This window comes from Rhinolophus hipposideros, assembly GCF_964194185.1.
Source record: "Rhinolophus hipposideros genome assembly, chromosome: 6".
Taxonomy (NCBI): domain Eukaryota; kingdom Metazoa; phylum Chordata; class Mammalia; order Chiroptera; family Rhinolophidae; genus Rhinolophus; species Rhinolophus hipposideros.
The window spans coordinates 98924411-98950844 of record NC_138052.1 but is presented as its reverse complement, the minus strand read 5'-3'; the positions used below and the strand labels follow the sequence as shown (position 1 = coordinate 98950844).

General features: G+C 52.3%; 1 protein-coding gene across 4 annotated transcripts in view; it reads right to left on the bottom strand.

The window, feature by feature from the left end:
• Positions 1-1209: 1209 nt before the first annotated feature.
• The window catches only part of RAMP1 (receptor activity modifying protein 1), a 45425-nt gene continuing 20200 nt past the window's right edge, over positions 1210-26434 (bottom strand). For 2 of the 4 annotated variants that reach the window (XR_013993479.1, XR_013993480.1), the window contains exons 3-6: positions 6946-8747; positions 5157-5277; positions 3507-3630; positions 1210-3243 (exon numbers count right to left, since the gene is read on the bottom strand). Coding sequence is in view for 2 of the 4 variants with exons in the window: in XM_081050682.1 (XP_080906808.1) it covers positions 8492-8747 (256 nt within the window). In the remaining 2 variants the exon portion in view is untranslated. Of the gene's footprint in view, positions 3244-3506; positions 3631-4957; positions 8748-26434 lie in introns of those variants that run through there. The other 2 variants (XM_081050682.1, XM_081050683.1) reach the window with 1 other exon arrangement.

Below are 26434 nucleotides of genomic sequence, written 5' to 3'. Positions count from 1 at the left end.
CATTCTTCCTTTTCCCCTGCCCTCCAGATGGTTGACTCAAGTAACTCAAGAAAAAGATCTGTTTCTCATCCTCTTTCTTCAGCCCTTCATTTCTTTGTTCCATTTCTGGACCAAAAAAAGAAAAAAAAAAAAGGAAAAGAAAATCACTGTGAGAGGAACACTGGCATCAAGGGAGAGGAGATCGTCCGTTTTCAAAACAGAAGCAAGATGAAAAGCCCGTGCTGCCCACACCAGCGCCCATGCACACGCCCACTCCCGGAACCTCTGGGAACTGATGTGTGGAGCTCTTCCCCCACTTCCCCAGCCTTGCTTCTGCCAACAGGAACGTGCAATGCATCTCAAAGCAGGTTTTCATTCAATCTGTGATCTTTCTCTGGCAATTGCTACTGCACTGTTCCTGTTCACTTTCATGGTGAATTACAACTCTTTAGTTCCATTATAATCTAAATTGGCTGCTGGAAAAGCCAACTGCCACCTAAGTGGCAGTTGTTGGGCTCTTGTTGGGACTGAGATGCGCCCAGCCCCCACCCCCATTCATCTCTTGAAGCCCTGATCCCTAGTTCCTCAGAGTGTGACTGTATTTGGAGACAGGGTCTTTAAAGAGGTGATTCTGATTAATGTCATGAGCCCTCATCCACTGTCACTGGTGCCTTTATGTAACAAGCGATTAGGACACAGACACGTGCAGAGGGACAGCCACCTGAGGACACGGGAGAAGACCATCTACACGCTAAGGAGAGAGGCCTCAGAAGGAACCCGTCCTAGCACACCTTGATCTTGTACTGCCAGCCTCCAGAACTGTGAGAAAATGCGTTTCTTTGTTTAAGCCGCCCAGTCTGTGGCCCTTTGTTATGGCAGCCTGAGCGGAATAATACAGCTGTGAGCCCCCGGGAGTGGGAGAGAATCCCCAAATGGCAGCACATGACCATTTCCTATTATCATCATCAACATGGCTCTTGTCTGTTCGCCTTGCCTCCCACCCTCTGTGCAATGCAGCTGGGACCACACTGAGAGCCAGAAATAGACACCAGGCTCATGCATCCCCTGCTTTCACGCACACCAGCCATCAGCGTCCTGATCCTTCAGAAAATGCATCATTGTGGCCACATTAACGAGTGTGTGTGTGTCAGGCACAGAGCCAAGGGCTTTCTTCTCGAGTCCCTGAGGTATCTACAGTCAGGTGAGGAAACAGGCCCAGAGGAGCTGGGTAACTCGTCTCACCACATTTAATGGGCAGAGCTAGCATTCGCTTTGATCCCGCGCAGTTTGGTGCCATAGCATCTATGGTACAACTTGTTTTTCTCTTTTAAACATGGAACTGTTTCTTGTAAGCATAGGGCGAGAGTCTGAGTGACCTCCTGTGACCTTGGGCAGCCTGGGCAGACCCTGGGATGCAGCTGCCATCGTGATGGGCGGTCCTGAGGATGCAGAGCAGTCGCCACGTGCCAGTGACATGGCCCTCCAGGCCCCCGTGCCTGCCTCCCATAGGCAGGGAGCAGATAACCCAGCCCCCGGGACCGTGTGTTGGAAAACGGACTCGGTGGCGGGGGAGAGCACCGGGATGGCTGTCCCCAGCCCTGGGACTGTGGCTGGGGTGCGGTTAGTGAGGAGGATGATTTCGAGGGGCAGACTGCAAACTGTTTTTCAAGGTGCCCTCCGCGTGGTGTTCTGTGTCTCTGTGGCACATGTATGGAACCTGAGTAAAGATGGGCAACCTCATGGCCCATGTCAGCACGGTCTGATGAAGAAGACACCAATGTCAGATCCAGGTTCACCTCCAAAAATAGCCTTGAAAAGTACTGTAGGTCTTTTCTAAATTTGTCCGACAAAGAACCAAAGGGCTGTGAAGTTCATAAAAGGGAGACGTGCCTGAAGACGCCCTTCCCCTCGCGGTCTCAAAGCCCCCAGATGCCTACACGTTTTCCTCCCTCATCCCACCTCCACCCCCACCCCCGACACGTGGAGGCCCTAGCAGGTCGGCTGCTCATTGGTGCGCAGACACCACACGCCCTCGGGATGGGGCAGACGACGCTAGGCCATCTCTTCCAACCACATCAAATTAGCAGAGGGACAAGCTGCTGACAGTCGCACCGCTGGAAAGCGGTCCAGTCAGATCCCCGCAAGCTTGTGTCTGGCGCTGGGTCTCCCCACCATGGCGTTGAACGGCCTTCCAGTAGCCTGAGGTGACGTCCCCATTGGGATATGACTGCTAGATCCAAACTGTAGTGTGTTGTCACTGTTTCTATGAGTCACGTTATATGCTCTTGCCCCAGTTTGGCACGGCCTGGGGAATGTGTTCTCACACACACACTCACTCACACATACCCCAAAACTGAGATCACCTCACTTTCCTATTTTGTAATCTGCCTTTTCCAAGTAACTCTATACTGTGAGAAAAATTTCCCATTTACTTATTAGGAAATGTTTTCCCGTCATATGGATTTAATCTACGAAGTGTCCTCTGATGTGGGCACGAGGACATTCCCTCTGGTTCGCTTGTGTAAACAGCCCTGCTGAGCATCATTCCTACAGGGAAATGGCTGGCCATAAACATTTGCAGGCTTTGGGGACACATTTCTAATTCATCCTCCACGAACGCCGTGCTGATTTTCAGCTTTGATGAACAAGAAGACATTTCACCTCCAGGGAACTCGGGGTTTTTCTCCAGAAGGAACGCCACGTTCCCAGTCTCAGCCAGTCTACACACCGCTGGACTCCGGCCCCTCAGTTCCCAGAGCTGCACCCTCCCCAGCGTGTCCCCACCAGCGATGTCCTTTCCATAAAGAGGAGCTCAGTTCAGAGCTGCTTCCAGGCTCGAAGGAAGCCCCATCTCCGGAGCGGTTTTATCCCAGGTTCTCGTTAACAGGAGCAGCTCTGGGAACAATCCTACTTGGCCAATTCCACTTCCCAAGTCCTCCATTGTCTTCGTTTTGGGTTCTTTGACTTGCAACGCATTTTTTCTACAGATTTCCATGACAAAGCTCTGGGGAAGAGACCATTTTTTCTAGCTTGGGGCACAGAGAAAGCTGCTTAATCGCATTTTTCAAAGTAAAACTGTCGCAGCCAGTTCCAGCCAGCCTAGCGGAATGCCAGGCTCTCCATGCGGGGCTCTGTCCCTGACTGTCTGTCCCTGGTCCCTGGACTGTCAGAGAAGGCCACAGAAGGTCAGCTGCTTCCCCTGGCCCCCAGGTGCCTCCTCCTTGGCGGGCAGTCTTGAGAAGTTGCAAGGCCTGCTGTAGAGAGCTGTGGAAACAGGGAGGTGACCGTTTTTGACGGGTCTGCGATCCACCACTGCCCCTCTTTTACCTCCCAGGAGCCCCTGGGACAGATTCACAGGGGGGCAGAGGGAGAGTGGGTGCCCGGCCTCCCCGGCTCACCCTGGGCCTGAGCAGTGCCCCTGGGTGATGGCCGCCTACAGCCCCCGCCATTTCCCCCACCCCACCCCGCCTCACCACGGATCCCTGGAGACCCTGTGGGCCCAAGGAGCTCCACTGCTGCTCGCTGACCTTGGCCTCCACTCTCTGAAGCAGCCCAGGGGATCTGGCGTCATTCCCTGTGACCTTGGCAGCTGCTCAGTCTGTGATGGTGCCTGGTCAGAGGTCTGTGGCCCTCTTGCTCCCTGCCCGCACCCTGCAGAGGACAGGCCACGCTGGATAGCAATTCCGGGAACAGTTCTCAAAGCATCTTAGAAACTCATTTTCCTTTAAATGTCAACTGCCTACTCAACTCCCTCCGGGAGGTAACATGAGAGAGGCCCCCTGAGGCCAGGGCTCAGAGCCGCTGACCCCTGGGGTGAGAACCAGCCCTGGGGCTGGGACAGCGCATCCAGAGCCTCCACTGACAACACGCATGCCCGTGCACACCCAGCAGGCACACTCACAGTCCCCACACGCGGACCCCATCCCTGGCTCTGAAAGGAGAACCTGAAGCCACTATTAGAGGCGGCTGTCTGTGGGAATGATGCCCCCGCTCCGCACCCCGCACTGTGAACAAGGCCTTTATCTCAGGAGCTCCGGATGCCTGGCCTCATTCTGTCGTTTGATTGGCTGGGCTTTGGAAACAGCTTCTGGGGCAGCTTATCAGCAGTTCCCCACGTGTCCCTCTCACGGCATGCAAAGGGGAGAACCAGGGCGTTACCAGCTCGAGCTTGCTGAGTGTACTGGATTGAATAGTGTCCCCCACATTCATGTTCACTGGGACCCTCAGAATGAGACCTTATTTGGAAATAGGGTCTTTGCAGATGTAAGCAGTTAATTAAAATGAGGTCACACTGCAGTAGGGTGAGCCCCTTATTCAAAATGACTGGGGTCGTTCTAAGAGGAGATGTAACAGCACACATGAAAACCAGCCGAGACTGGTGCAATGCAGCTCCAAGCGGGGCACCGAGCCCCACACAGACTGGAGGCTGGGCCGGCAGGAAGGGTCCTCCCTAGCGCCTCAGAGCGCCGGGTCCCGCCAGAGCCTTGATCTCAGGACTCTGGAAACTGTGAGAGTAAATTCTGGTGATTAGAGACACCTAGTTTGTGATGATTTGTTAATGGCAGCCCTAGGAAACTAATACTTAGTTATCTTAGAAAGTCATTTGTTTTTATTTATATGTTTATTTATAGCAAAGTCTCAATTCCCCTAACACCACACTTCTGCTTTGGTTTATTAGTCCTCATTAAGCACCTTATTTACTGGCCTTCAGTTCCTTTCTCTTAGCCCTGTGACCTGCCAGTACCTGTCCCCAGACTGGACAGAGAACACCCTGGGTAGGACTCAGGTTGACCTCCCCCCTGTGAAAGTCTGGCCTTGTCTACTGATCACTGTGACGTGATGAGGAAGAGGGAAACCTGAACTATTGTACTTGAAAGAAACTTCCAGATCAGGTGCACACACACTCAGATGTACCTACCCACACACATCCCAAAGTCAAGTCTAAGTATTTAAAAATTAACCACAATTGTCAAGATGTGCAAACAATCTAAAAGTTCATTGACAGACGAATGGATAATACAATGTGGTCCATCCATACTGTGGAATATTACTCAGCCTTACAAAGACAGAAATTCCGCAATATGTGACAACATGTGTGAACCTGAGGACAAGATGCTGAGTGAAATCAGCCAGTCACAGAAGGACAAATACAGTGGGTGTCCGCTCATTTGAGATACCTGTCACAGTCAAATTCACAGTGCGTGGGACAGTGGTCGCAGACGCTGGGGGAGGGCGAGATGGGGCGTTGCTGAGCCACAGGCACGTTTTCAGTGAAGCAGATGAATCCTCTCCAGATACCTGATGTACAACGTTGTATCTAGTCAACAAGGCTGCACTGGACTCTTAACAATGTGTTAAAAGGGTAGACTTCATGTTCAGTGTTCTTACGACAATACGATTTTTTAAAAAAGAAACTCCCCCTAGCAAAAAAGAATTTTGTCTCCAAAATCAAAACCCAACATTCGTGCACTTTAATACCCATTTCATAACCCCCCAAATACTTAAAACCTATCAATCACTGTTCTCTTCCATCAGCGTGGATCATTTTTAAGTAATGACACTGTACATTGTTTGTCCTGTGTGCGCAGTGTTTTCATAACAAGTACTGTTGAGCACCCAGGCCGTGCTGTGCTCTGTGCTTTGGCGGGGCAGTTCCCAAGGATGGTTCCACGAGGACACCCCTCGCTCACCTTCCACCACAGGCAGCGGAGCGGCCCAGGATCCCGGCTGCTGGCTCTGAAATCCATCATGGCTTTATCTCAAGGCCACACTTCACAGGGCCTGCTCCCCCCAGGGACTCCTGTCAACAGGCTTTGGCGCAGGGCTTTGCCGAACCTTCTCAGAGCGCGTGGCAGCCTACGACCTTCCCCACCAGGCTTCCCTCCTCCACGCCTCAGCTCACGGGTGGGTCCCCTAATAGCCGCCCTGCACCTGGCAGCCGTCTGGGCATCTTGGCAAACCTGACTAAAACCTCTTCCTTAATGAACACAATGCCCTTCCAGGTAGACACCATGACCCTGAATTATGGACAGAGATAGGGGCACAGAGCAGGGGGCAGGTGGGGGAGGACAGGAAGAGGTGGCTTTCAGCTCCTGAGGTGGAGCGTGGCCTTTTCCGTCATGTTTTTTCAAGGTCATTTCTTCATAGGAAACACACTTTTTAAAGGGTTTTGAAATAGGCACACAGTTATATTGTTTCAGAATACCTGACATTCTGAAATTTGGCGAAATTTCTCAGATGAGACCTTTTAGATGATAATGTGCTCTGAAAACACATCCTTCCACATAAAACCGCTCCCTGGCTTTTAGTGACCAATTCACTTAGTCTGTTTCCTTTTAATGCACCAGCGGTCACCAGGGGACACACGCTGAGGTGGACCAGGTTACTCCCCTCCATCAAAACTGGACCGTCTTGTCTTGTCACCGTGTGGCCAGCGGTGCAGCGGAAGTAGTGTCCACCCAGAGAAGACGTGAGGCGCAGGCGCGTCCCCACCGTCCCACCCAACGACACTGAAAAGCCTTTAACTAACCAAACCACGGCTGACTATTGAGCAAACCTAGAGGGATGACCCATCTGCACCTGGCTGTGTTTGTGCAGGTGTGTAAGCCCTCCCCTCCCCCCCGCACCCCATGCACAACCTCAGGCCAGCAAAGCCCATGGGAGGACAAGGGGCCTTGTCCTTGAAGGTGCCACAGCCCGAAAACCGACTCCAGAAGGATTCCTTGCTTAGTCCTGGGTGGGTGCTGGGGCCCTGCAGACCCACGTGGGGCCCTGACCACCTGTGGGAGTCAGGAGCCCAGGGCCCTGCCACCAGAGCTCTGCTCCTGAGCGAGAGGGACTGACTCACGGAAACGACGGCGCAGCAGCACCGCAGTAGGACCCGCGGTCCCGGAAGCCGCCTTCCGCAGACGCCAGGCAGCTTCTTACAGGAGGAATGACCAGAGCAGCAGGCTGGGGGGGCCTCACCTCTGGGCACCGCTGTCCTTAGGCGCTGTCCTCAGGGGCTGTCCTCAGGCGCTGTCCTCAGGGGCTGTCCTCAGGCGCTGTCCTCAGGGGCTGTCCTCAGGCGCTGTCCTCAGGCGCTGTCCTCAGGTGCCAACGTGTATCAGATGTCCTCTGGCCCCCAACAGCCACATCCTGCTCCTGAAACCTCACGCGTCCCGAGACTCGGGGCACCCGGGCCTCAGCCAGAAGCTTCTTCGGCCTGGTTCCTTTCCTGCCTGAATCGTGACCCACCTGGTCATCAGCGTGCTCGGGGAGAAGGGATGACTGCAGACAAACAACTGCCCCATTTCCTTCCAGCTCTAGTGGCCTGAGTTGTGGCCAGGTGAGGACAGAGGAAGCTGGGACCTGGCTCGCAGCCAGCCCAGCCCCTCCCCAGCCCGGTGGTGTGGCCGCTGGCATCCCTCCCCGCCCCAGCGTTCTGGAACCTGAGGCAATCCACCTCCACTCAGCACACCTGGGCGCCTTTCCCGACTGGAGTGGGGTGGGGGGTGCTCCCTGGCGGCTGTGGTGTGCGAATGCACAAGAGTCCAGAAGGTAATGGCGTTGGCCGGCCCTCTCAGTGAGAAAGGGCAGGTCCTGGTCTGGGAGGTGTTGGAGGGTGGAGCTGGGGGCTGCAGGGACTTTAGAGGACATCTGGGAGGGACAGTGTGGGAGTGCCCTTTGGGGATCTAGAACCTTCTGGAAGCCCTCCTCTAAGTGGGGGCTTGGGAAGGTGGTGAATGGGGAAGCAGCAGCAGCTGGGAGGGGAGAATGCACTGACATGCAGAGGAAGTAGTTGGTGCAGAGGAAACCCTGGGGGACAGTGTGGAGGTGGGGCTGGACCTCAGGGCCCTGAGGCATCCTGGTGGTGGGGGGGTGGGAGCTCAGGAAAACTGAGCAAACCTGGCCTCGTCATGTCTGTGAATCGCAGCCCTCTGAGCCAGTGGTTCTAGACACTGTGGAAGGGTGAGGGTGTCAGAATCTGCGGGAGTGCCCTCAGTGCACACACAGGCCACAACAGCCATCGTCCCCCAGCAAAGATCCCTGCAGCGACCCCACCTGGCAGAGAAAGGTGGACTCTGAAGGGGCCAGTGTTTCTCCTCCACATCTGTTCCCAGTGAGCCATCCCCAGAAACAGTGACGCTTCCCAAATTCAAGGACATCCTTTTAATCACAAACCACTCACCCACAGTCTGGCCAGAGGTGGGGACAGAGCTGAGTGTGGTTTATAAACACATCAGAACACGGAACGTGGAACACTTCCCAGAAATAATGACACTTCCATCCCGCTCCCTCCTGGCACCCGGCCCTCTTCCTAGGGTGGCCTACACCTCCCTCTGGGGGCTCCCAAGTGAATGCCCACGCCACCACCACTCCGAAATTCTGTTAGCTGTTCTCAGGAAGAAGAGGGGACGGGGGCCTCTCTGCTGTCAGGGCTCAGGAGGCCGTGGCCAGGCCAGGCCCACAGCTCCCCGGACTCCCAGCCTGGCCTGCTGCCGCAGTGTGGTGGGCAGCTCCCAGGCGCGGCCTACACGATGCCCTCTCTGCGTTTGCTTCTCCAGACCACCAGCGCCGTCACGAGCAGCGTCACCAGGATGGGCACCACAATGACGGGGCAGAGAATGCTGCTGGGTGGGTCCCGCACGGCCCTGCCGGACACTGGGCAGCTCCTGAAGTAGCGCTGGTGGACCGTGACGAAGAAGCTGTCCACCGCCGCGTTCGGCCAGAAGCAGCCCAGCTTCTCTGTCACCTGCCTGGTACAGTCTGTGAGCTCTCCGTAGCTCCTGCAGATGGAAAGGCAGCTTGTCAGTCCCTGGTGGGCAGGGGACGAGGGCAGGACCCGAGCGGGGGCTCTCCACCCACGCCCACTGCTTCGAGCGCCTCCAGAAGCCCAGACCCAATGGCAGTGGCCCTGGACCTAGGGTGGCTCCTGTGGGGGTTCCTCAGATGTCCCGCACACTCCCACACCCCAGAGGGTGAACTGGGGCTAGGGGACGTCCCTCCCTGCTCCTAAGAGCCACCTGGGGGGAGGGGCAAGTCCCCAGTCCATTCTGAGGAATGAATTAGTAAACCTGAAGATAGGTCAGTAGAAATGACCCAAACTGGAACACAAAGAGAAAAAGCACAGAGCACCCAAGAGCTGTGCTAAATCAACAACACTCTCAGTAATGCCAACTCCAACTGGTAAACTGAGTCCCAGACGGAGGAGAGGGAATAAGGGAAAAGAGATGTTTGAAAAGACAGTGACTGAGAATTTTCCAAAACCAATGAGACATCAATTCACAAACCCAAGGTCTGAAAACCCCAAACAGGACAAGAACCAAACCAACAGCAACAACAAACAGCCGCGTAGACGTGTTAAAATTAAACTCTGAAAAGCAAAGATAAAGAAAAAAATAATAATCTAAGAAAAAAATCTTGGCTCCAAAGAGAAGCCACCTACAGGGAACAATGATACGAGTTACAGCCGACTTCTCACCAGATTGCACACTCCCGAAGACGATAGGTGGCATCTTTAAAGTACGGGTGATGGTGATAAGGGGACAAACCGGCTACCTGAGATCTTATACCCAGCAAAAATATCTTTCCAATGTAAGTTTGAAGTAAAAACTGTTTACAGAGAAAAAGAAGCTGGGAGAATTCATTATGCTACAAGAAATACTGGTTCTTCAGTCAAAAGAATATAACAGAAAGAATTCGGGACCCACACAGTAAAAGTGAAGATATTTAAAACATACTTTTCCTTATTTTTAATCTAGAAAGTGAGTCAATGGAGCAGAAGCCATAAATCAATATGGAGCAGACTCAGGGAGGCGTTCAAAGGCGGGGGCTCCCGGGCACCCGCTACCCCCACCCCTAGCCTGTGGCCTCTGCACCACCAGGTCACTGTTTTGTCCGCCCCGGCTGCTCCCTGGGTGCGGAGCCTGCCCCAGTCCTTGCGCGTGGGCGACGCGGGTGAGGCGGAGAGGGAGACGCAGGCAGGGGCAGCCGAGGGCGTGCAGGACCTGTGCCTGTTGGTTTACACCGTTTCCCCAAGTGCACAAGGATTCATGTTTCATGTAGAAAACAAAAGTGGGACAAGCCACGGGAAGTCCTGATAGGCTGGGTCTTATTGTGGGAAAAATGAATTAGTATGTTTCAAATACCTGACACACGGTGCTGTGTCAGCTATTGTTAAAATCCACGGCCCAGCCTTTGGAGTTGGTTGTTAATCGAATTCACGGCTATGTGTTACAAACTGGTTTGAATGACTGTCTTCTCCCCACTTCAGACCCACCAAACCTGCGGGTAGTTTTTGGTGTTCTGCAGACTCTGTGACAGACAGTTGATCCTAAACATTGTCCCCACGGCCTCCCTCCGTGCCCGAGGAGTGGAGCTGGGATGTCCCTAGAAGGAGGTGTTGCCATCTCCGGGCTGGGCAGCAGGATGGGAAGGAGCCCCTGACCCAGGGAATTGTGACAGCACAGACCCCATCCTGAGGCCACACTGAGGCCGAGCGTGTCCCTTGGCGGCTATTTAAGGACCAGGCACTCTCTCCTTGAAATGTTATCCTTCCAGTCTGCAAAGCCACCCCCGCCTAAAAATAGCTCTAATGTGCAGTCAGCAGCGACTGTATCCTGTTTATTTATACAGAAGTGACAGCTGAAACTTTGAATAAATATTGTGAGCGCTGTCAGCAAGGATGTGATAAAAGAAGTCCCCTTACAACACAGACATTCTTCTGTTCAAAAGGACACAGTACCCACGGAAGGGCCCAAAATAATCGTGGAAAAACATTCTTGGTTAACCCTCTATTTTCAGTCCTCATGTAACCGAATAGTCATCCTTTTTTGGCCAGAACTTTCTGTTCTAGGTCTCTAAGCGAACATGGCTGAGGAACGTTCCTCACCACGCTGGTGGGCATTACCAGTGGACCCAGGTCCCAAGTCATGTCTCAGGCTGTCCACTTGTTGACAGAAGGCTGATGCCCACCAGCTCTGGACACACTCGTGGTTGCTGTTGTCCCCCAACCAGCTCTGAATGGCCCTGGTGTGGAGAGTCTGGGCCTGGGCCCTGGCACGTTATGGACCTGGGTGTGAATCCCAGCTCCACCTCTTATTCCGAGTGAAGCTAGAGCCTCATCTCACTGTTCGAGCCTTGGTCTCCTTATATTCAGATGAAGACACAGACACGCATTTGCCAGGGTTACTGGGCAGATCAAGTTAAATGGGGTTAAAGGTCTGACAGATAGCAGGTGCCCAATAAGTGGACACTTTCTCATTTTTCTCACACTGGTATGTGGCTCAAAAGGATACATTTCTTGTTCCAGAAACTCAAGACAAAGTTGACCAGGCAATGTGTGTCTGAGCCCTCAGAAGTTTCAGGGGCAAGCACTTTGGATTTGGGTTCACTTTATCCGTACCAGTATCGGTCTCCATCTACCTGGGACAATTCACAACGTGGTGGCTTCCAGCAGCTTTAAATACCTGTGGGGTGGGGGCACTCCCTGGTGTCCTGGCCGTCAGAGCAGGTGACGGTGGAAGGGACCCATGTGCGGCTGGCCTGAGGAGCCTGTCAAATGCCAGACTGACACGGGTGCGGCGTTCAGAGACTGAGAGCTGTGTGGGCGTGCAAGACAGGGACAGACGTGCCCATGATGCTTTTGGCCAATAGTTCTTCTGGAAATACGAATGACTAATACGCATCTGAAAACAAAGTTTAAGCTCACTACTAAGGATAAAAGAGGCAAATGTCCCGATAGGATCCTTTTTAAAAGTAAGAATGCTCACGGCTGGTAAAGGTGCAGTGAAGTGAGACAGGCACTCGATAAAGTGGGAGCATTTTTCTGAAAAGTAATTTGGCAACATGTAGCCATAACCTTAAAATCATGGACACCCTTTGAACCAATAATTCTATTTTTGGGAATTACCCTACGTTAATAACATGAAATGTAGCTAAGAGTAATGTAAGAAGATACTGCAAATTTACAATTATGAAAAACAGTAAATAATAGGACAGAGATAAAAGAAATTGCTTATAAGAGCCTCTGCTTGTAATGATTAAGGTGATATGTAGGAAGACATTTTCAAGATGTGGGGAAATATTTATGTTCTACTGTGGAACCAAAGAGAAGAAGATGAGACCAAACTGTAAACGACGTGGCATCAGCACAGAACGGCCCAGAAGGAGGGGAGCACACAGAATGGGCAGAGGGGTAACTGCCCCGCAAGGCTGTGATACGAGAGACCGTTGTTCTCTCTTCTCTATTTTGGGGGCGGATTTCCCAAGCTTTCTACAGTGAACACATAGTATCTTTATAATTATACATAAAAAGGTTATTCGGGAGAAGACCTGCAGCAAATTGAACGTGGATGTCACTGCACTGACAGCCACGTGGGCCCTTCATATCTGTGACAGCAGGAGGCCTTCCCCCAGGGGACCTGAGCGGCTATTCTGAGCCATCCCGCAGGTGGGGGCACTGGCAGACCTCCCCTTGCTGGCAAGGCCTGGGGCTCAGACAGCTGCCCACGGCCCCTGCGCTGCCTGGCCCACCCCGATCCCGGAGCCTGCAGGCCCTGCGCCTCCCCGAGAGTGCAGCCAGCACCAGCATCTCTCCCTTCACTCATCTTGTCTCTGCCTGGGGCTGGGAGAGGTAAATCTTGCCCCAGGGGCAGGGCAGTGTCCTCACCACGGGGACACCCCTTCCTGCACCATGCTTCCAAGCATAGCAGGTTCTCTCCCGGGGTGGGAGTCTGGGACACCCTCCCAGGACCTGGGGGGCACTTGGCTGGCAGCCCTGCGCCAGGCCGGAATGCTGAGGGCTGGGTCCCTCCAAATGACGTAGAGCGTGAGTGGGATGGCATACATCGGGCCCTGCAGCCGCACACCTGGAAGGTGAGCAGGGCCAGGACATGCAGCCCACCCCATTCCTGCTTTGCCACTGTCCTCAGGGCCTGGGCAAGCGTGTGGCTTCCATCTATCACCCTCGTTCCCCAGGGGGCTGGGGACAAGGAGACCCGCCTCTTGGGTCCCCCCGGTGGCCCGTGTAGGATGGACTTCCCCGTGGTCCGACTTGGATGCTGGACCCCAAGTCCTCTAGAGCACCTGGACTAGGGAAGGGAGGGTGGGGGGCTCAGGAGGGGTTCTGAGGGCAGGACCCCCTCTCTGCTCCGTCTGCTGCCAGCTCCAGCAGGTCCCCGGGCTCCCACGGATGGACTGCGGCCTCCTGTACAGCACCCCCTCCTCAGGGACTTCCTGTCGTCGGTCCCTCCATCCACAGGGACCCCTCTTCCCTCTGCCCCACCTCGCCCCTCGCCCTGGGCCCCCAGGACATTTGCACTCCTGAGCCTTCTCCCGCCATCAGCAGCCTGCTGTCTGCCCCTGCGGCTCCCCTGCCCTTCCTGCCTCTTGAGGAGTATCCACGGCTCCTTCCCTCCTCGCCAGCCATTGCGACACCTGACCCGTGACACTCGCACTCCCACCTGAAGCTTGGTCCTGTCCATGTCTGGCCCCCACCCCATCCCCATCCCCAACTCCCATCTTCTGGGAAGCCTTGCCCAACCCAAGTTATCATGGACTCCTTTGTCCCTCCCGGGGGCCCCACTCCTCCTGTGGCCCTGTCACGGGGCCCAAGAGTAGGCAGAAGTGACTCATCGTGGTGGGTTATTACAAGCCACGTTTCTAACACCACTTTCAATTTTCTGTCCTGAACACGGGCTGGGGCCTGGCATGTCTGTACTGCTCCTCCTTTTCCATCCCAGCTTCGTTGGGGTAGCCACCAAACCCCTCCCTGCTGCACTCAGTCCCTCACTGGCTCTCCCCGCCACAGCCCTCACCCCTACTGTTCCCCCACCACGCCCACTGTCCGTATCTTGTCACCCCTGCTTCAGACTTTCAATGCTCCCCTGTGCTGGATTCCAAAGCCCTCATGTGGCCTCCAGCCTCCACCAAATCCCCGCCCTGTCACTGGCCACATTCCATCCTCACGGGCCCATGTTTCTGCCTCAGGACCTTTATACATGCTGCACTTGCTACTTGGAAGGCTCTTAACCCCGTCTTCACGAGGCCAACCTCCGCTCAGGCCTCCAGTGTCACTTCCTTGAAAAGGCCCTTTCTGATGCTTGAGCCTCATGTGGCTCCTCATAAAGCGGGGCTTTCCTCCACTGATGTGTCTTGCTTTGTACCTGTGCTTTAATCCCCGTGATTATTCACTCTCTGTTGGTGTCAGCAGCTGGCCTGCAAACACTGTGACGGCAGGGACAGTGTAGAAAGAAAACAAAATCCCCCCTACGTGTTCACAGCATTCGCCTCAAAGGCAGAGTGAAGCACACCGTAGGAAGAGAGCCAGCCAGACGCCAGGCAGACAAAAAACAGGAGGACAGCGGCCGGGCAGTCTCAGCAGGCCCAGTGCCATCCAGTGCAAGGCACAATACGCGGGACAGAGGGACACACCACACAGAGAAGAGTGTCATCACAGCCACAGGACAGGCAGCCTCAGCTGTCACACGTGACGAGCCACATCTTCACGCGGGAGATGGACATAGCTCTCAAGGTTCAGCACATAAAACCTAGTATAATGGATGTGAAAAGTGAAGTTCACGGTCCGATTCAGAGATACAACATGCAGTTTCTAGTCTACAGAGAATCAACCATATCTTCAGAAATCCATGGACCCTGTTATTTCAGCAGCAAAGAAATACTTGACCAATTCCCAGAGTGAAAACTGTAAATCAAAATTCTTTGACTATGATATTCAAGACCAGAAATTAGTAAGGAAACAGTGCATTTAAAGAAAATCTAATTTCTAGAAATGAAAGCTCACTCATAATTTTGGGGTCAAACAAGAATTTAAAAATTCAATCAGAGGCTATTAGGGAAATAGTCATGGTGAAACTACATGTAAAAATTAATGGACTAGGTCTGGCCCGGTGGCTCAGGCGGTTGGAGCTCCGTGCTCCTAACTCCGAAGGCTGCCGGTTCGATTCCCACATGGGCCAGTGGGCTCTCAACCACACGGTTGCCAGTTCAATTCCTTGACTACCACAAGGGATGGTGGGCTGCGCCCCCTGCAACTAAAATTGAACATGGCACCTTGAGCTGAGCTGCCGCTGAGCTCCCAGATGGCTCAGTTGGTTGGAGAGCGTCCTCTCAACCACAGGGTTCCCGGTTTGACTCCCGCAAGGGATGGTGGGCTGTGCCCCCTGCAGCTAGAAATGGCAATTGGACCTGGAGCTGAGCTGCGCCCTCCACAACTAAGATTGAAAGGACAACTTGATTTGGAAAAAAGTCCTGGAAGTACACACTGTTCCCCAATAATAAAGTCCTGTTCCCCTTACCCAATAAAAAAACAAACAAAAGAGAAAACTATAAAAAAATTGATTCATGGAATATAAAAGTGAGAAAAATATAGCTATATTAAAACATTGTTTTAAAAAAATTAATGGACTAGAGCTGGACAACAAAAGAAAAATATATTACTAAACAAACAAACGAAAAGAGAAAATAATTATCCAAATCAAGACATTTTCAAAAAGAACAAAATAAATCACTCCCAAAGGCAACTAATTTAAATGTACTAATAATTATTAAAAACTAATATTTATTGATATTTTTAAAAACAGGAAAATGAGTAAGTAAATTCAATAGCTGATTCTTTAGAAAAATAGCTACAATGAAATAGATACATTTCTGGATAGTCTAACCTAAAAAAACAAGGCCAAGAAAACATCAATATACAAAAGCACAGATAGGAGATTAGAAAAAGTATGAGATCGACAAGCAAAAATGTGTGTTAAAAATTGGAAAATCCTTGAGTTGGGATACTTTTGGGGAAGCTATAAATGATCAAATATTGACTCAAAAAGTACAAAATATGAGAAGAAAAACAGAAAATGTTAAATGTTATTAAGGAATTACATTCACAAAAGGTGTTAGACCCAGGCTGTTCTTTCAAATTCTTAAGATTACAGAGAAAAAAGTCGAGCTTCCCAGTTCTTGCATGAAGTTAACCAAACCCAGATTCAAACCCTCTCACCACGGCAGGCCCACGTGCCTCGGAGCGACAGATGTCCTCCACTCTTACTTATAAATAGACACCAAAGTCCTAGGAAACACGTTAGCAAGTTGTAGCTAGCCGCACAGAACATGGCAAAGTACGTTTATTCCAGGAACGCTTTAACGGCTACTGTCAAATCACACGTCACTATGTTAAAGGAAAATAACACACCATCATTTCAATACAAGTTCAGGAGGGATCTGATAAAATTTAACATTCATTACTGATTAAAAAGAAATGACTGGTAAAGCACGATGAAGTTCCCTTCTTAATGTGACAAAAGTCCCTCTCAAACCAATTGCAAACCTCACATTTATTATCAGAGCCCTAGAGGTGTTTTCATTGCAGTCAGGAATCCACTTGTTGAATTTTCTCTGTCTTCTGCCTCACAGTTTCCGCCTTTGGTGTCAGGTCCCCCACCCAGGACTTTAAAAATATTCACAGTGGAAACCTTCCAAAGCAGGGCAGGGCTGGCCGCTCACGGGCCATTTCCTCTGGTGACCGCAAAGCCACACAGTGGCCTGGCCTGGCCTGTGTCACGCTCACACTGAGCGTGCCAAGTCAGCCCATCTCCACAAAGGGCCTCTAAGCACACAGGAGAGGCCAAGGGGCCCTCATGGCAGACACCCAAGCCCATGTTGTTGCTTTCCCACAGAGCCAGGCAAGTGTGACCTGGGGAGGCCTCCCAGGACAGGGCACTTTTGTTGTTCCTGACGCCTCGGGGAACGGAGAAGGAAGCCTTGTTAACTGTTTGATTAAAAACCCTTCAGTTCAGGGTACTGCCTGGGCCCGTGCATGTGTGCTGGGCTGGCAGGACGCACTCTGCTCCCCTGGGACTTGCAGTGGGAGTGGGGGAGATGGATATTGTGCAATGAAACCCTCCCTGCACCAGGCGGGTCGCAGACTTCCAAGCAAACCGGGGAAGTCCGATGAGACAAGGGGTGGGAGGTGAGGCATCTCTGCGGGCCCAGGGCTGAGCTCGTAGACAGGAATGCTTTGAAGTGGCTGACTACTGCAAACACATACTTTCAGATGAGGTTTTCCAACTTCTTACTACAGTTTATCTCCTTCAGTTACAGAATAGGGACTTTTGACATCTTGGCAAAAACAAAAAACAAAAACAGAACAACAACCAAAAAAGCAAGCACAGGGGAGTTGCCAGCTCCCTCCCTGTGCGAGGATTACAGCATTTGCGTGCACTGAAAAATGACCAACGGCAGGCTCCACGTCAGCCCCGCTGGACGGGCACTTGCTGAGTGAAGCTGACAAATGTCTCTCTCTCGGAAACGGAAGAAGATACTAAAGCAGAGGAAACAGGACTGTGGGCGGGTTCAAGGTGAGAGGAGGAAGACGAGTGGAAAGGGGCCGGGGTGTCACTGCTGCGTCGGAGGTGACAGTTCCCCACAGAACACTCACACACAGCCCTGCTAGGAGATGGCAGCTGACAAAGAGCAGGAGCGAGGTGGCTGGGACAGACGGGGGACATACCACCCCTCTAGGACTACGGGGCACAGACGCAGGACAAACTCTCTGCGGCCTCACTCTCGCCGTTCCTACCCCCACCCCCTGGGCTTCTGGCTTCCATGCCTGGCACCCTGTGCTCTTGCAGTCTCTCTTCTGGCCGGAAGCCAGCCTCTCCCAGCCCCAAGACATTCCACAGAGAGAAAATGCAAGAGAGGCATCTGGGGTTAGGCAAGCTTGGGGAGGCTGGGGACAGCGGGGCATTCCCCACTCGCATAGCACAGACAAGACCCCAGGGACCTCAGGGGCCCAGCAGCCCCAAAAGGCACTGCACCCAGGCTTTCGTGTCCCCTGGAACCAACGCACAGCGTCCTGTAGGCACGAGCGTGGTGAGACTCTCGGCCTTGGGGGTCTGGGCCTGTCTCCTCTCACACATTCTGCTCTTATTTCCATCTGCCTCTCAAGACACGCTGAGGACCGACCTGCGCTATGAGCCCTCAGGCTGGAATGGTTCCCGTTCCCTCTTCTAGAGAGGCTGGCTTCCTCCAGCCCTCCTATACCCTTCTATAGCCGGGCCTCTGCAGTGGAGAGAGGCCCATCACGCTCCTCTTGAAACCCAGTCTGCTGCCCCCGCCCCCTGCCTCAGACATCTGCTTCTTCCCACGCAGCCTCGGGCCCTGCCGCTGGCCTGGCACTGGGACGCATCCCCTGGCTGTGTCCTCTGGGCCTCTTGGGGCCCCCATCCCATACCTGCCCCACTCCATCCCTCTGTACCCTGCAGCAGCAGCCCATTTGCTGTCCCACTTTCTCCCTGGACTGTGATCTCCCTCAAGGCGGGCAGGGCAAACCTGCTCTCTCTCTGTTCTGCTGAACCTCAGCCCTCATGAAATGCACACAGTAGGGGTCAGTCGCCATGGTGAATGAGTGACCAGGCTGGTATGCCCACAGCTCCAGAGCCCACCAGAGGGTGCTACTGAGCTCTTGCCCCCAAGCCTGGGGCCAGAAGGGAGGGTGTTGGAGGTCACTGTCTCTTCTAGCCTGGGCTGCCCTGGGCCCCAATGTGGACAGAATAGCTCTGGGGATATCTGAGGTTCCCGCCTGCATATGGGGTCTGCACAGGAAGTCCCAAGGCCCCGACATACCACTCAGAAGCACAGGCCCAAAGTCTGCACATTCAGAGCTATAAATGTCCCCACGCCAGTTCCTGTAAACTGCCCCTGGGATCTGATAACTGGGAAGCACACTTTGGGGGAGCAGTGGGGGTGCCCTGAGCAGATTCTTCAGCTCTGCTTCCAGACACTCCATGAGCCAGCCACGTGGGGGCAGGGTGTGGACAGGAGAAGGGCGCCCCTTCCTCCAGGCAGGGCTGCAGCTTGGTCAGTGGGGCACCAGCTGGATCTCAGCTTCTACCTTTGCCAGCTGCCCCGGGAAGGACGCAGCCTGCCAAGCTGCTGTGTGTCGTTGGACAAGAGAGTCGGCATCTCTGAGTGCTGCGTCTCCATCTGGGAAGAGCACCCCAGGGTTGAGATGGAGACTGGATGAGCCAACACATGAGAGGGGATGGCCCCCATCCCTGTAGGGAGAAGAGCCCCACTGAGGCAGCTGCTATCCACTGAGGGTACACCCGTGTTTTCCTGTATTTTGGGAAGGTCTGAACAGAGTTTGGTGGACAACACAGAGCCTCGCCACCACACCGGGCAGCCCTTGACCCAGCTCTGGGTTTCCTGAGCTTGTCACTGGTCAGGCCACAGCATGGCTCAAACGTCTGCTCTCTCCTGGGGGCTGCAGACCGAGCGCCAGCTCCCCGCCATCCCCTAGTGCCCCAGCCCGGCCCAGCCTGCAGAGAACTCTCATAGGCTGAGGAGCAGGAGGGCCTCGACGGGGACAGGGGCCATCAGGCCCTAGGGACACAAAGCCACAGAGGCGAGGAGTGAGGTGGACGGGGCTCACCACGGCCACCTCTCTGGCCATCTTGCCCACGTTGGGGCTGGACAGTCTGTCCACCGGGGGCTCCGGGCTCCTGCTGGAGCATGTGGTGCTGGATCCTGGGACAGGCCGGGCCCTGTCGTGGCCCGGCTGGATGATGGACACTGGATAACTAAGGGGTCGCATGGGAGCCAACAGGAGCTGTGGGTGTGGAGAACAGGAGGTGCTCAGGCTGGGGGAGGCGCTCACATGCCCCAGTCGCTGCGTCCTCCGAGGGCCACACACAACAACCCACGACGACGAAAGGCCTGGCCCTGTCGTGGGAAGGACAGGACACACTGCAACCTGTTCACAGGGCACGGCCACTCCTCACACAGCTCTACCAGCAGGAGTTCCTGTCCCTCCTTACAGACGCCAGAGCCGGGAGGTGACCAGTGAGCCGAGGTGGCAGTGTGGTGGGTGGGTGGCCGAGGGGCTGACTCAGGGTCTGCAGGGTGCCCCCACAGGCCGCTGCTTCCTCTGGCCCCAGGGAGCGCCTCTTGGGTAGGGGCGGGTAGGAGATGTCCCCCCCTCCTTTGCCTGCCTCCTCCACTCCTGTGTGCTTGGCTCCGCCCCAGGAGAGCGGAATCTGGGCACCTCTGCTGCTGGGAGGAAGGGAGGGTTCTCAGTCCATTCCTGGCTCCACGAGGAGCGTGTTCTGGCACCGGATAGCCTGCCCAGGGGCTGCCAAGCCAGGCTTCCCATGGCAAGGGCTCACTGGGCAGACGCGTGGGGGCATCGTGCCTCCTCTGAGAACAGGCCGGGCAGGAACCAGCCTCCTGGGGTCTGTACTCACAGACATGAAGCCACAGTTTTTAAATTTGGGGTTTTCCCCCAAGAGCCCCCCAGGTAGGGGTGTCTGTGCCTGCAGTGATCCTAGTCCTGGGGTCTGAGAAAGCAGGGAACCATGGCGGATCCCCCAGCTGTGCCCACTGTGGGCCGGGCACACCTATGATGTCCTCTGGCCTCACTGCAATGCCCTGGAGGAACTCCTGGGATCCCCACGTGGACACCCAGGTCTAGGGTTCCCCTTGGGCCCCAGGACGCCCACCCCCACCAGGACATGGTGCACACACGTGTCTGAGTTCCAGGATTAGGCACGACAGCCAGGCACTATATTTGGACACTAACAGCCTGGGGACATTGTGAAGCCATGCTGGTGGTGGAAGGAGAGCTTTTCTCTGCAGGGCACCTTGGTGCCACCATGAGACTCGCCCAGAACACCGCTCTCTGCCCGCCCTGCCCAAGAAACCCTTTGTCTCCCTGAGGTCACCACATGGATCTCACACTGGGCCCCTTGCACTGGGTTCACCCCCACCTAAACGTGCCATCAACTCCCTATCTCCGTCCAGGCTCCTCTTTCCATCTGTGCCCCCTCCTATCTGTCCTATCTCGTTTGGAGCTCAGGGCAACATTGAGTGTGGGTGGAAGGGCAGGGCCCTGGAAAATTCTACGCCATGGAACAGTGACTGGTATTGGGACTTCATTTGAGTACTGAGCCTCGGTGCTTTCACCTGTGAAATGGGTACAGTGGTCCCCAGCTCAGAGCAAGTTGGTGTGAGTGCCTGTGCCCAGTGGAGGCAGTCACAGCGAGGCTGAGGAGCCCGCTCACAGCATCTCTGGCCGCACAGCTGCTGGTGAGCCTCTGCCTCTGACGGGGAGCCCTGTGGGGACAGGCACCATTTCTCAGTCTCCCCGAGACATGGCCTAGTGTGGCTGTACGTGAGGGAAGGAAGGAAGGAAAACAGGAAGGCAGGCTCGGTCTCCTAACCTGCTGGGCCCGCTGAGGCGCCAACAGCTGAGACATTCACCTGTGGACTGAGTCTGAGCCTGGTTCCAAACAGGCTGCTAGGACGTGACAGAAATGGCCCCGCTGGTCTTGATGGATGTGCAGGCACAGGCCAGAGGGAGAGGGCCACCAAGAACTGATCCCCCACGTCCAAGGAATGAACGCAGCAGGAGGCAGAGCTCACCATCCCCAGGACCGGACTTGAAGTAGGAGCTGCCCAGGGGCCTGAAGTGACAACCAGGAAACTGAGGCAGAAACCTGGCTGGTGCCTGCTGTGCCCTGGAGCCTGGGTCACAGGACCCTTCCTCCCTGGGAAAGGCGGGGGAAGCCCAAGTCTTGTCTCCAGCAGGCAGAGGCCGCCCTTGGCTCAGGCGCACTCTCTGCCGTGCCAGAAGGTCCAGGCAGAGTGGACGAGAGGGCTGTGGAGCCACTGGCCAGGGTTCACGCCCTGCCTCCCGTCCTTGTTGTTTCCCGGCCCTTGAGGACCCTCCCCAGGAGGGGTGCGTGGTCTTCAGGGTGGGCTACGCTGGCAGGGTGAGTGGCCTGAATCCCCCAGGGTCCTGAGAAGGTGACCTCTGGGCAGAGTGGCACTGTCCTGGGGAAGTTCATTGTGCCACTAGGAGAGGGGACACTGGCTACGATTTCACTGTGTCCGGACAGCTCCTTGTTCTATTCTCACCTTGGGCAGAAGGCCACACCAGCCGGAAGGGCGGTGGTCTCTCGCCAGGTTCCTGAGGGGAGGCCCTAACACTGGGTGGAGGGCTGGAGGCCGGGGCCAATCCCCACCTAGAGTTGGGGCTCACCCTCAGGGAGTGTGAGGGGCTCCCCAGCAGCCACACCACTGGCCTCAGCAAACAGCCTCTGTGCTGAACTAAGCATCTGGTTCTGAACCCCTTCTAGGTGCCATATGCCCTCACTTCCCTTTTCAGAGGAGAAGAAGCATTCCTGAGGCGGGCAGGAGCAGGCACCCCTGGCCCCGGACCTGTGACTCTTTGTCGGCCTTCCTGCGAACACGTGCCCAGGGAGCCATGGAAGCCGCTGTCACCCCAGCACGGGAGATGTATCCAGACGGCCATGGGGCTTTCCGTGATTCAAAACCATCCCGGGACACAAGCCTGGACCGTGGAGCAGCCCCAGTGTATCAGGAAGCTGAGGACATGGGGAAATAAGTGTCTCAGGGATCCCGCAGGGCGTCAGAGCTCCCTGGCTCCTGGGACCAGCGGGAAGGTCATCACACTGTGCTGCCCGTCAGCCCGCATCCCCGGCAGTCCTGGCTGCACAGGGTCTGAGCACGTGTGTCATGAGAGCTGCCCAGAGGGCCCCCCACCAGACGCCCCCCTGCACAGTCCCAGGGGCTCTGGGCCAGGTTCCGCCTGCCACCCGCTTTCACTGTCTCTTCCCGGTCCCCCGTTTTTGTCAACCTGCACCAACCACACCAGAAAGAAGGAGGTCATATTTACAAAGTAAATTAAAATCTCTTGTGCCACCTCTGATAACACGACAAAAACCTCGACACAATGGAGCAACAGCTCCAGGAACTTCAGAAAACAAAGTTGCTCAGCATCGATATACTAACCTGCCAAGGTTAGTATACAAAGACAGCAAAAAGCTCCTTAGAAATGTTTGAATTCTGAGACCGTATTAATCACATGGCTTATTTCTGGATCTACTTCACATGGTTGCCTGGATTTAAAAGCTACCTGTAAAAGGGACTGATGATGTTAAAAATAATGAGACAGTTTGAATTAACAGCCTAATTGCAAAGATAAGTGACCAAGAGCCCTGGCAGACGGAGGGTTGTCAGTGATACAAGTCAGAACAAGGCAGTGTAAGAAATAAGACCAAAACGGATGACAGAAAGGAAGAGTGGGTTTTAGGACACTAACTGAAATCAGTGAGGAGAAGGAGGGAGAGAGGGAGGAGAGGATGGAGGACAGGAGGGGAAGGACATGGGGAGAGACAGACACTCCTGCTCTTTCGTCCAGGGGAGGCCAGAAACGTGGTTTCATGATATAAAAAAGTCATCACAGCAATCAGAATATCCATGTTTTGCATTTCATGGCTGGTTGAGTGAAAAAGAGCTTGCCAATATTTCAACCTCATTTAAAAGGTAAAGGAAAACATACATGTTTCAAGAGTGGGGAGAAACGGGGGGATAAAACAGCGTGGAAAAATAAAAAACAAAAAATGGAATGCCAGAAGATAGAACATCAAGGACAAATAGGATGTAATTTCCTTTGTCACAAAGCTCGTCACTCTCCAGACGAAAAATAAACTCCAGCAATAAGCTGTTTGTAAGAGAGGTAATTAGAATTACCTCAGAAGATTAAAGAGTTAAATTTCAAGTAGTTGAAATACTGGGATTTCAATGTTACTATGAGGCAAAGAATAATTTCAAGCAAAAACCATTCAATGTGATAAGGAGAGATGTAATGGCATTTCATAGTTGATAATGACAGCATAATGACATGGACTCTAAATGCTATGAAAATGGACTAAAACGTATATGTAAAACCCTGCTAGAAAAAGGAAACAGAAACAATAACTATGATTCCCACCAACAGTGGATGAGGGTTCCTTTTTCTCCACAGCCTCTCCAACACTTGTTACTATTTGTCTTGTTGATGAAAGCCATTCTGACTGGGGTGAGGTGATATCTCATTGTGGTTTTTATTTGCATTTCTCTGATGATTAGTGATGTTGAGCATTTTTTCATATGTGTATTGGCCATCTATCTGTATGTCCTCTTTGGAGAATATCTTTCAGGTATTAAGAAAAGAGTAAATAGTGCCATTTGTGACAACATGGATGGATCTTGAGAGTATAATGCTAAGCAAAATAAGTCAGACAGAAAAAGTAGAGAACCATATGATTTCACTGATATGTGGGATATAAAAGTAAAAACAAGAAAGGAACAAGACAAACAAGTGAAAAACAAAAACTCATAGACACAGACAATAGTTTAGTGGTTACCAGAGAGTAAGGGGGGTGGGGGGAGGGAGATGAGGGTAAGGGGGGTGGGGGGTGGGAGGTGAAGGTAAAGGGGATCAAATATATGGTGATGGAAGGAGAACTGACTCTGGGTGGTGAACGCACAATGGGATTTATAGACGATGTAATACAGAATTGTACACCTGAAATCTATGTAACTTTACTAACCATTGTCACCCCAATAAACTTTAATTAAGGAAAAAACAAAAGAAAATCAATGGAAAGAAAATGGACATGTCAAAATCTACAGAAAGTGATTAATGAGGCCCTTGGGAGAAACATCACAGCTTTAAATGCTTTTATTATGACTTTAAAAAGATGAGAAAAACGATGAACTAAATAAACATCTAAGTTATATCTTAAGGAAGAAGCAAATATTTCTTAACAAATTAAAAAAGGGGGAAAAGTGAATGATAAAAGTTAAAGCCAAAAATTTTAAAAATACATTGTCTGAGTAAAACCTTGCCCATTCTCTCAAGACAATAAAAGTGGGCACAATTAATGAAAAAGTGGGCAGCCTCATTTCCCTTTGATGAAGGAGGTGGCATTGAAATAAAGAACAAAAGGAGAAAAACTTACTGATAAAATAAAACTTGAATATGTAGGCTACTGCACATTTCAGGGAATACGACGTGTCATCATGAGTTAATGAGAAATCTGAAGGAAACAGACTGAATAAACAAAACTGAAATATAAACAGCCAATAACAAAGTCAAAATGAACCCATTGTGGAGGAAGAAACTGGAAGTAAAGTCCCCTAAACCACGTAGACCTGACGGCTTTAGGGATGAATTCATTCAAACTTCCCAGGAATAAATACTTTTCATGTCACATGAATTATTTCCCACCCTTGCCTCCATCGGTCATCTAGCACGGCTATGCCACTGGGCAGGTGCTCCTAACCCTAACACCTGATTAAGGACACTCATGCAGAAGAAAATCAGGAACTGGTCATGAAACAAAAACTCATGTTACTGGGGAGGGAAGAGGCCCACAGAGTTCAAGCAGCGATGGAAATCAGGATTCGTGCCCAGCCGGCTCCCCACTCTGAGCCCCACATTTGATCCATTTGGTCCACTAGCTCCAGGAGGGTTTTTCGACTGATTGCTAAAAGTCAGCACCCTAAGGTGACAACCTATCAATCCAACTAGGCCAGCTGCCAATCCCGAGGACACACAGGGCCTGGCTGTGCTCCCATGGGAAGGACCTGCAAGTGGACAGCTCTCCCAAGTCAACTGATTGATTTGTCGTCTCAGTTAGAACCTTAGTCTGACTTTTTAGGGAATTTGGCAAAGTGGTCCTTCAGTTATTTTGGAAAACTAGGCAAAAAATAGACCAAAGAAAGCCAATATAATGTGAAATATGATGCAAATGAACACATGAAGAGAGGATGAGGTCTTCTAAATTGTAGAAAATATTATAAAGCCACAGTAAATTAAATGGTCAGGTATGGCCCCAAAATGTAAGCAAAAATTAATTGAAACAGAAATAGCTATTAAAGCACACAAGAAGGCATCATGTGTTAAACTAAGCATGACAAGACCGTGGCGGTAGGAAATCTGATTTAACAAATTATGTTAGGATAATTGAGGTAGGAAGGAAATGAATTCTAATTCATGTCTTAATGCAACTACCCATTGTGTTAAGGATACAAACATTATTTCAAAACACAGAACAACTAAATAGAAACAGAACATTATATCATGGCCATATGACTCTCAAAATTGCAAGAATTGAATGTGTGGGACAGACAGGGCTGTGCCAACATCACAGATCCGAGCGGTGGAGACACACATGCGTTAAATGAATAACTGATTAAATAAAACATGGAACGTAAATATCATCAAGAGACACAAATTGAAACATGAAAATATTTAGAACAAAATCACAAACAGCTAATCTCTACAAGATCCAAGTGTCTATAAAAGAAGGCCAAAAATACCAGTCCCATGACTCAAACAATAAATAGCAAAGGTTTTGTATGCTCAGATCATTTGCACTTGAGAAAAAACAAACTGCCAAGAACTGGAGGAGAAAAGCTCAACCTTCCAACAAAGATGGGCAAATTACAACAGAAGAGGAAACCTCATTTACACCTGCAAAAATTAAATCTCTACAAACTCAATACTCATGAACCTAAGGGGAAATAAATATTTTCATGGGTTGCTGGTAATATAAACTAGTAAAATTCTTTAAAAGGGCAACTGGGCAAAACCCATAAGGACCCTACA